Source organism: Perissodus microlepis, chromosome 4, assembly GCF_051167445.1.
Source record: "Perissodus microlepis isolate ML-2025 ecotype Zambia chromosome 4, ASM5116744v1, whole genome shotgun sequence".
Lineage (NCBI taxonomy): Eukaryota > Metazoa > Chordata > Actinopteri > Cichliformes > Cichlidae > Perissodus > Perissodus microlepis.
In genome coordinates this window covers 24,738,368-24,749,064 of record NC_140464.1, presented here as the reverse complement: position 1 = coordinate 24,749,064, position 10,697 = coordinate 24,738,368, and the positions used below count along the sequence as shown (strand labels likewise).

General features: G+C 38.3%; 1 protein-coding gene across 1 annotated transcript; it reads right to left on the bottom strand.

The window, feature by feature from the left end:
- Window positions 1-7,378: 7,378 nt before the first annotated feature.
- LOC146389050 (interferon-induced very large GTPase 1-like) lies at window positions 7,379-10,116 on the bottom strand. The gene is made up of 2 exons (XM_084924719.1): window positions 10,107-10,116; window positions 7,379-9,813 (listed from the first exon to the last, which is right to left on the bottom strand). Exons 1-2 carry the CDS (start codon window positions 10,114-10,116, stop codon window positions 7,379-7,381), a joined length of 2,445 nt encoding a protein of 814 aa, XP_084780845.1.
- Between the last annotated feature and the right edge of the window lie 581 nt (window positions 10,117-10,697).

The following is a 10,697-nucleotide window of genomic DNA, read 5'->3' as shown; positions in this document are numbered from 1 at the left end:
ACTGTTTCTGGGGCTGGCCGGCTACTGTCGCCGGTTTGTGTCAAGGACCTCACCAACCCCTTAACTGATTTCACCCGGAAAGGTGCCCCGGACCTGGTCCAGTGGACGAAGCAGTGCCAGGCGGCGTTTGTGCAGGTAAAATGGACTCTCTGTGGGGAGCCGCTGCTGTTCACGCCTAGCTTCTCCCTTCCTTTTCTCCTGCAGACAGTTGCCTCGAACAGAGGGCCGGGGGCGGGGGGGTGTCTCTGGCCTGCTGCAGAGGAGGGGTGGCACAGTGAGCTCCCAGGGTGGCGTGGAGGCCGGGTGAACAGGTGTGCCTGGCGAGTGTTGTGCGTTCTTGGGAGGGGTCCGACGTCACATTTCGTGAGCTTTAGCCTGAAATTTTGGCATTCCTGGCAATATACATTTATATTTTAAGAAACTGATTTGAATAGGGAAATCGATTTTTTTAAACCCACCCCTACTGAAGAAGTGTTAAGACAGAAGTGTAACTTTTTAAGTGTGCCACACTTTCTTTGAATCATATCAAAGTGAATATGTTAAATGTGTTGACAGGTCATTCATGTGTTTTAAAATAACACAGCTTTCTAATTCTCTGTGTGATGTATGAGCTCTACTGTGCTACAATAGCAGGGTGAAAGCAGATTACAAAACAATAGAATGCATTCCAAAGACTTGTATCAAATTGACCCTTGGACTGGCTTGTGCTGGTAAATTCAAAGAGAACTTGCTATTATGCTGCACTGAGCTATGAACTAAGTACCTTCTACTGTTTGTACTTTTAACTCTCAGTAAAGTAGAAGTAAATATAGTGACCATGCTTTAGTTTTACTACAATTTTAATATAAAGAAAAATACTGTGGGAGTAAATAGAAATTACTAATGCTTCAGACACCTTTTCCATCATGAAGAACACAGAAACTAAACAAAATGACCTAGTAAGCGTCTAAAAGTTTCCTCCAGACTGAGTTGGTGGTGGTCTGAATCAGAGGCAGAGGCAGACATTTGATACACCCGGGGCTTAGCCCTAAAGGCTAGTATGCATGTAGGATTTGGGGGGGGGATGATAGTAGCACTAAAAATCATCATAGAACCTGCACTACACTTATTTTTTAATCCTACCAAAGTCCACTATTTAGATTGAGAAAAGTTTATATAATTATTTAGCCTTGTTGTGCAAACAAGCCTGCATAACTTAATAAATATAGAATTTGAAAAATAACAAACCTAAAAAGAAACACTAGGTACGAGATACATGAGTACCTATGATACGGTGATACTTTTGGTAAACAACCATTTGACTAACATGTGTGTCTCACCTGCTCTTGTTCCATCTGTTCTGTCCTCATTCTCCATCTCCCTCTCTCTCCCTCTCTGTTCCTCTCTCTCCCTCTTTGTGCTGACAGTCAAGCCAAACACCAACATCATCAAATATACAGTTGAAACCAGATATTTACATACTAAATGTTTAATTTTTTTAGATTGATAGATATAAAAAAACATATTTGTTAACTTTAAGAGTAAAGAGAGAAACTATCTGTATTTCTTAATTGTAAATGGCACCAAATTGTATTCAAACTCGAGCCACACTTATGGAGCTCCACAATTCTTTTCCTGGTGTTTTGGTTGACATCTCTTGATTTTACCATTTCAAAGAAACAGGCTCTGTGTTTTGCCTTATATGCATCCACAGGTGTGCCACCAATTTATTCACATGGACTCTACTAACCTATCAGAAGCTTCTTCAGCTCAGAATGGAATCGTCTGGAGTTTTCTTATTAATTAACAATAAACTTAGTGTATATGTACTCCTAAATTTGATGAAAGTAATAAAAAATAGACAGCTCTGTCTCTCTTTATTCTGACATTTAACTAATTCAAAAGACATTTCAATATTTATTTATCCAAAACAAAACAAGTTTGCTCTAAATTGATGTTGTACAGTAAAAAATGTTCTTGTGTTTTCCATAAAGTGTATGTAAATATCTGGTTTAAACTGTGAATATACTGCTGTGTATTGAAGTTCCTCTTGTTTTGCATAGAAATATACTGAACAACATACAAAGCATAATATATAAAATAACATCTACCAGAGTTTTTTCTTTGAAAGAAGTTCCTTATGTCCATTCTTGTATATCAGTACATTACTGAAACCGATTTATTTAGCCGTGGAGGGTAACAACTGAAAATATGAAATAAACACACATGTAAGCTAAGACTCTCTAAAGAAACAGCATTGTTGTTGTTCGGCTTTTCATTTCGCCATTTGTTGATTCACTTGAAGAGCAAGTAACGTAATATGGGTCAAGTGATCAGTTTGATATCAATCTTTCGTGATACAACGTTATATTTACATTATTTGTACAGTGCCAATGATTTGCTTTGGTACCTGGTCGAACTTAAGCTTTCCTCTGTCTGCCTTGCTGCGTTTCTCTAACAGCGCACTCGCAGTCAGTAGCTCCCCCCGCCCCATCGCTCAGTGTCTGAGCTCGGATCATACCAATATTAGGGGGGATTTACGCACAGTCGTAAATTTTTTAAAAGTTTTATAAAGTTGTCAGCCAGGCATCTAACTATGAAAAAATTACACTCCAAAAGACCCCGGGCTTCTGAAAAAACAACCCGGGCTTAAGCCCAGGCAGTTCTCCAGATTTTGGACATTGATGGTGGCTAACTAGTGGCTAAATAGTTTTAATGTTTTATTTGGGAACAGAATGGTGTGTATGTGTAAGTTTGGTGATGGAGTTTTTATTATGAATGAATGATGAATTTTTATGAATTATTATGTCTATTTTTTTATGTTTAAGGACAACAGATGGAAATTAGCCTTTGGCTATAATCTGGCATGTTTACATTCATGTAATTTTTTTTTTTTTACATTTATGTTCATTAACATGCACTGTCCTAAATAAATAAATAAACTGTTTATGACTCGCAATGGTTCATGGACAGTATTTGCTGTAAAAGACACCAGAAACCATGAGTGAAGTTCGGGTTTTCATTTCTGTAACAATCTTTTTTACAGTGTAAAGATGAAACTATATCTACATACAAGTGAAGGCGTGCTGTCTTTCATAATAATATTGTAATTTAAAATTTTGATTATATGGGCAAATTTTTCTGTGCTGCCACCTAATGGACCGATCTTGTGGACAAATTGCTTGGACAAAGGCAGCTTTTCACATTATGTAAAATGTGAAATTGGCCTTGTGCCTCGGACACATTTGTCTGTCATAGTTCAGTGATTCAGTTTTCAGTTGTATTTATATAGCGTCAGTCACAACAAATCACCCTAAGGGGCATACCTACCTCCTCCAAAGTCTTCCTGTGTTATTTTTCTGATAGGTTTACTTTGTGTGATTCAGAGTGATTTTTTCACCCTAACCTTAATCCCCTTATATATTTTTGGTTGGTTACAAGAAACAAAATGTGCAACTGTGCAGCCAGGTTAATCACCAGCTCACAAGCTGGTTATCTTGTAACAGGGTTATACAACTATTCAAAGGCAACACACACTTATTCAGCTGCAGGAAAAAGACACCACAAATTGGAAGATAATCAATGCATGAATGTGAAGAAAAACACTAAAATTGCTACTAATCTTTGAGTTACAAATTTTCCAAACAAGCCTCTACAGCGAGCCAGCTTATACATCCAGCTCACAAAGACACAATGAAATTTGTGAAAAATTGTGAAATTTTTCAGTTTTTATCCTTTTTTTTATCGCTTGCATGTGTTTGGTTAAATAAGTGACGGTTTTTACAAAGTGATAACTGCTCCAAAAACAGTGAGATAACATCATGTATTCTTTCTTCTTCATTGTGGTTGGATTTTTACTGTGCTGGCTTGTTTCCCTTGATGCGTGTATGGCCGTGAGTCAGCTGAGGATTGTTTACTCTCGCGAGGAGCTGTTACAGTTTAACATACCGTATGATGGTAAGGACCTCACCTCATGTTTGCCGGATTTTATACTGAGAGACTCTAACAGAACAAGTGACTAGAGGAAGAGAGAAAGAGGGAGACACGGAGGTGTCAAATTGCATCTGAGGAGACAACAGGACAATCGGTTTCCCCTGCCCTCTGTTATCCTGGGAAATGTTCAGTCTCTTAGGAACAAGCTAGGTGAACTCTAGGGGAACATCATTTTCCAGAAAGATTTCAGGAACAGCTGTGTGATGGCTTTTTCCGAGACATGGCTGACTGAGCAGGACCAGGACGTCGATTTTTCAATTAACGGATTTGGAGCTCCTTCTCACTGGGATCGGGACACACAGGTAACAGGGAAATCCCAAGGAGGTGGAGTATGCTTGTATGTGAATAAATGTTACTGTAGTGCTGTGACTGTTAGAGTGTATTTGTACACAGACGCTGAACTTTAATCCATGTCACTGCACCCTTTTTACCTCCATCGTGAGTTTCCACAGCTTTTTATTACCATCGTTTACATTCACCCGAACGCTCATCCCTCCTGCTTCCTCCTCTGGGATCTGCTGACCATAACTGTGCATCTTCTGCCCATCTATAAAACTGTCTTAAAACGAGACAAGACAAGGACTAAGGATGTCGACATATGGTCAGAAGAATCTGTGCTTATCTTGCAGGAATGTTTTTAAATGTACAAATTGGAAAGTTTTTATTCAGTCTTGTGGAGATGATCTTAACGCTTTGGTGGATATGACTAGCTCATATGCAGTTTTTTGTAAAGACATGATTATACCCCGTAAGCGTGTTAAAGTGTACCCTAACAAAAAGCCATGGGTCACCAAAAGCGTCAAATCCTGTTTAAGGAAAAAGAGACAGGCTTTTAAAGAGGGGGCTCTTACTGACTTTCAGACTGTAACCAAAGACTTGAAAGTCGAGATCTTGGATGCAAAACAGAGCTACAAAAACCACTGAAAGCAAATTTGCTGCAAAAAAAACTTTTGGTCTGCCTGGCCAGCTACAGGACCAGTGTTGCCAATTCCTCATTAAGGAAAATTGCTATTGGCTGTCCTAAAAGTCGCTAAATGATGTAATCGCCTAATTTGCATAATTGGTTATGCCTACGTAATTGTAACGGACGCTGCAGGAGAGAGAAATAACATTGTGGAAGAGACATAAAGTGAGTAAAAAAAACACCCTAAAAGCGTTTAGAATATATTCAAAACTACAAATTAAATTTGTTTTAGTAATTATTGTTTTTTTTAATGTCACAATTCCAACCTTCCTCCTATATCTGGACTTGGGGCCGGCAAGAGTGACCCGAAATAGGCACTCTGGCGGAGTGACTTTCTGTGTGTGTGTGTGTGTGTGTGTGTGTGTGCGCGCGTTCATGCGCATTTGATTTGCAGTTTGTGTGCATAGGGGTTAATATCTCCTGCTCTGACATCAGATAGGGGGGACTGCTGCGCGAGGACTACCTTCCGCCTGTGAGCGCTTTGGCACGGGCAAGGTGCCCACGGCAGCAGCAGCTGCTTGTTGAGAGTAAGAGCGATACGTGCTTTCACGTTAAAAAGTCGTCATAAGTCTCCAATAACACCGGAAAAATCGACAGATTTGTCGCTAGTCGCTTTTTAGAAAAAAAAGCAACTGTACATGGACGAAATGCCTGAGGAGTTTTAGCATGAAACAGCCAGAGGAGGAGCCCTCAGACCAGAAATTAATTTAAAACGTTTTTTTCTAAGAAACATTTTCTGTTTGTTGAAGAGGATTTTGTTAAATGTCACCGATGTCAAGTGAATGTTTTGAAATATGAAAGAAGAAGTATTCAAAATTCAACTGCTAATTTAGATACTGTAATAATGATGCTTATTTACATACTTTATGTAAATAAGTATACTCCTTTATAAAGCATCATTCAGTTTCTTCAAAGGCACTATATTTAAATTTAAGTTATAATTAAAGGAAATTAAATCAAATTGTATAAATCTGACTTTACTGCATTACACAATGAGTTTAATACACTGGGTCTATCTTAGTCATGTCCACTAGAGTTTATATCTTCCTTTCAAAAAGAGTCAGTGCAAAGCTTACTATCCTCCTACTCCACTTTAGTGACTGTCAAGAGGCTGCCAGAGAACAGTGGTTATGATGGATGAGTGGAAATGACTACACTATCTGCTGTTCTGTGAGAAAATAGCTAAATTAAATTTAAATTTAGATTAAATGAACATGTCATATGCTGGCCATGTGAAGCAGGCAAGAGAGGACCCAAACACAGACAAAAACATTAACTCAAAAGGCAGCTTTATTGCTGAACATCAGGAAATACAAAACTAATTAAACTTGGAATGTACATGAAAAACAGGCAGGAAGGCAGAACAGGGGAGGGAATGAGGGGCCTGAGACATGAGCGCCGAGAGGGAGACGCAGGATGAGAAACAGACAAACCAGCAATGAACAAGGAAGACGTAGGAAACTAAGAGGATGGGGAACAGGTGAGAACACAGCTGGGACGAATCTGACATAATTAGACACGAGGACGCAAAACTCAATACAATGACTGTCAAAGTAAAATAAAAAATGTACAACAGAGACGCAGACTAAAAATAACATGGAACACAGGAAAGGTACATTAACAATACTTAAAGACTAGAAATCAGAAGGTAGTAAACAACGTAGGGAGCTGGAAATACAGACACACACACACACACACACCACACCCATCATTAATAACACAAGGATAAAATTTCGTGTTGTCACTGATTGACAATTCAATAAATGTGAATGTAAAGAAAAACAATGCAATTATTTGCAGAACTACTAAACTGACAAAATGTTGCATTTTAAGAAAACGATCGGCTTTTTTTACATTTTATGGCAGTAACATGTCTCACAAAATTTGGGAATGGGGCAACAAAGGGTTTAAAATTAATTGGTACTCAAAATAAACATTTTGCAACGAATTAGGTTAACTGGCAACAGGTCAGTAACATGAATAAGACAAGATAATCTAAGAGAGATTCAGACTATAGGCAGACATTCACCAGTTAATCAAAATGTCAATTACATCACATAGCAGCTCTTTTCTATATTAACTATACTTCATATCATAAAATATAAAATCATTCAAACACATAATTGTCACTTTTCTTTAAAAATAATAAATAAACTAAATTCTCCTTTATTAAAACTGTTTCCTCTTCCAGAAATCCTTTGGTAGTGATATCGTTTTAGTAACCTTGATATATTTACCTTTATTTCTCTTCTACTGTAAATTCTCAAAACGACTGTTTTGGTCTGTATAAGCATTCCTTTCAGTGAAGCAGGTTACTCACTGCCCACATTAAAAATTTAAATCAGTGGAATTATGTAACTGTCATTTTATACAGTTTAATTTTTAAAAATGTCACATGAACATAGCTGCTGTGATTTTCAGCAGAGTTGGAACTGTGCTGATTTATTCATAGTGTGTACTGAACATTTCATCCAGACTTTGAATAGCATCTTCTTTAGTGTGTGTCTTCCACTCGCTGGGAATCTCACCACGTCCTGTGAATTTTAAAGCATAGTAGTCTTCAAGTTCCTCCTGAAATTGCCACACAAACCATTTCCAGTACTTCAGCTTAGACTCATCTGAGGTTATGCTCCAGTTTGCATATGGTGGTCCAGCACTCCGATACTGTTTAAAAGGAATTAGTTTTGTTGTATTTTTTCCAGCATAAAAATTTCCATCACTTGCTACCTTTGTCGTGCAGAACTCAATACACATTTCCACACTGTTATGATACTGTGCGCCCTTAACTGCAAAAGATTGATGAAAGGGGACGCTGTGGTCTTCAGGACTGTGATCTTTAACAGTGTTGGTACAAACAGCTGCACAGAACGGGCAGGTTTCCCAGCAGCAGTTACACAGCTGATCGATGAGGATTTCATCAGGTCTCAGTCTGAATTCCTTCATCTTATCCAAGGAAAGCCGATTCAGCTCCTCTTTGATGGATATAAGACCTTTCTCAATCTCTTCTTTAAGAAATTCGAAATTGTTTATGTCCATGAAGTTTTGACAAGAGATAGATTCAAGAGTCAGTTTATCTTTAAGGAAACTGGAAAATTCCTTTGCCCACATGTCGATGTCTCCTCTTTGTGTTTTGACGTTATTTGTTGCTTCAAATAAAGCTTGATAGGCAAACTCATGCATGTTACCTGCATTTTTCCTGAGTATTTTGAGTGCTTTATTTTTGTGTTCTCCTGACATATGTTCATTTACTTTCTCTTCAATAAAAGCCTCGACTTGCTTCCTCGGATTTTGGATGTAGTTGATGAAAGCATCAAAGTCCTCGTTCTCTGCAAGTGACTTCAACAAATGTTTCCCTAAGTTCAGTCTGTTCCCATTGAATGCTGGGAAAGTGCACCTCATCTCTCCAGCGAGATCAATGGCAGTCTTGTTACAAACAGCCTCAACAATAGAAACCTTCAGTTTTTCACAGATCATTTCTCCAAACACAACAGCAGATGAGTTTCCTTTGCAGAAGCTGCTGAAAATGTTGTAGTATTGTGTTTTTTTACTCTCCAAGTAAGTGTGTGCATCATTGCTTGTTTTGAATTTTTTGTGAGACTGTGAAAGCCAAATGGCTGCCCTGTCAAACACATACAGTAAGAGATCAACTGTGAACTCCTTTTTGAAATCATATTTCTTGTTTGATTTGAACTCTGTCACTTTCTCCAGAACATTTTTGGCCACTTCTTGTAAGTAAGTTGAACTGTAGCCTCTTGTTGTTACAGGTTTGCTCTTGATTATATCAAGTGATTGTTTTTCAACATTTCTTATGAGGGCTCTGATTAATTGTTTATCTTCAGATCGAAAAGATTCTTTTGTAGCACAATCTTCAAAAAATTGAAGTAGTTTTTTGACTTTAATTTTCTCTTTTGTGTCTTGCTGCTTGCTGAACAAAATATATTCAGAATAATCACCAAGGTTGGAAATGGTTTTGTATTTGTCATTGCTTTTGCAGCTAATTATAAGACCCCATTCAAAACCAAGGTTATTAAGAATGTTTGCTTCATCGTCTTCCAGATTAATTTCCTCAATGGGTTGTGTATCTGCAGTTAATTTTTTAACCCAATCACTCCAAAAACTGTTAAACTGTTTTTGAAGTTCCTCTTCATCTTTTGCTTTGTCTTTTAACTGATGAGCAAGCTTTTTGCTCTTTAGCAGCAGTTTGCTCTCAAAGTCTTTTTTCTTATCATCCAGCTTTTTACAAGCTTTCTTCTGCTGAATAACTTCATCCAGTTTTCTTTCCACTCCTCTCACCAGCTCCTCTTGGAACTCCTTTATTTTCTTTTCAAATTGGCCTCTCCACTGAACCAGTATTTCTTTGTCTCCGTCATCCTCAAAGTATGTCACCAAGTCATTTTTAATTGCTTCATATGATTTGCTCATCTCTTTAAAAAGATCACTGCGTTCAACTTTGTCAAGTTCTCCATTTTCAGTTCTGGTGTGAAGCTGGTTTTCAATAGTCAGCATGTTGCTCCTCAGGGCCCAGGTCCAGTTCCCATATTCAACCTCAAGTTTTCTGTAAATTGCAATTTCTAGTGAGTTTTTGAAGTTGAAAACAAAGTGTTCGTTCATCAGGGCATTCCACAGGTCATGAATTTTGATTTTGAAATGTGAGAGAGTGATCCCAGTGGACTGTTTAGCCTTAGACAGGATGATGTTCTTCAGCTCTTGGATGCTCTCGCTGTAGCCTGGATTTGGAGGAGCCATCGGTGGACTTCCCTCCCATAACTGAGCAAAGTATTTCACATCTGTTTGCACATCAAAGGCAATGACGTCACTGAAGCACTCAGCATCACACGCTTCCTCTTTACCAAAGAACACAGAAACTGTACCTTTGCCTCCAGAGAAACGGGGCGTGAAGAACCCCTGAGTTAGAAAATAGCGATGTTCTCACATACAGCCAGCTGGAGCAGGGTGAACAACCCGGACGTCGTCTGGATGGCAGGGTAATCCAAATGCCGCCGACTCACGTGGTCCCAGCAGTTAAAATAAAAGTGTCCCTTCAGGTTTTAAATCTGTTTTGGGTCCTGACCCAGGCTGCGGTCTGCCTGTTAGTGACCTCTGGTATATACGGCAGGACTGAGCAAACACCTCATAGTGCCTTTCAAAAAAAGGGACATTAGAATACTACCAAACGACATGACCCCATAAATGACTTCCCTAAACCTGCTGGTCTGGAAGTCCAGCAGTTCATCTAAACAAAAGGCACTTAGACTAAAACAGACATAGATACGGTTATACTACCATAAAACAATACGACCTCTCCCCATGACCCTAGGATCTGAGTGTGTGTATGCCAGAACCCTCTGGAATGCACACAAAGTCTTTGCAGACTACTAAGGATCACACTAAAGGAGGAGGCAGCCTAGAACATAGCCAATTAATAGACATATGTTCGTCATATTTAAGATTAAAGTATTAATTAATGGTCTAAAATGATGGTTTGGAGGAAGTAATCATTGAAGTTACCTCAGAAAGAAGAAAAAGTGTCCAAAAATATCAGTGGTATTGATATTTATCTTAAGATAGGCCTACATAAAAACACCGTTGTGTGTTGTAACAGGAACAGGAAAAGATACTCTACTGTAGAGAAATGTTAATTTTATTATAACTCGTTATCATTAATAACATGAGGTCAAATTCCACTTTTTTATTGTCATTGATTAACAATTCCACAAATAATAGAAACAACATTGTTTAAAAATATTCTCATCTTAGTTCA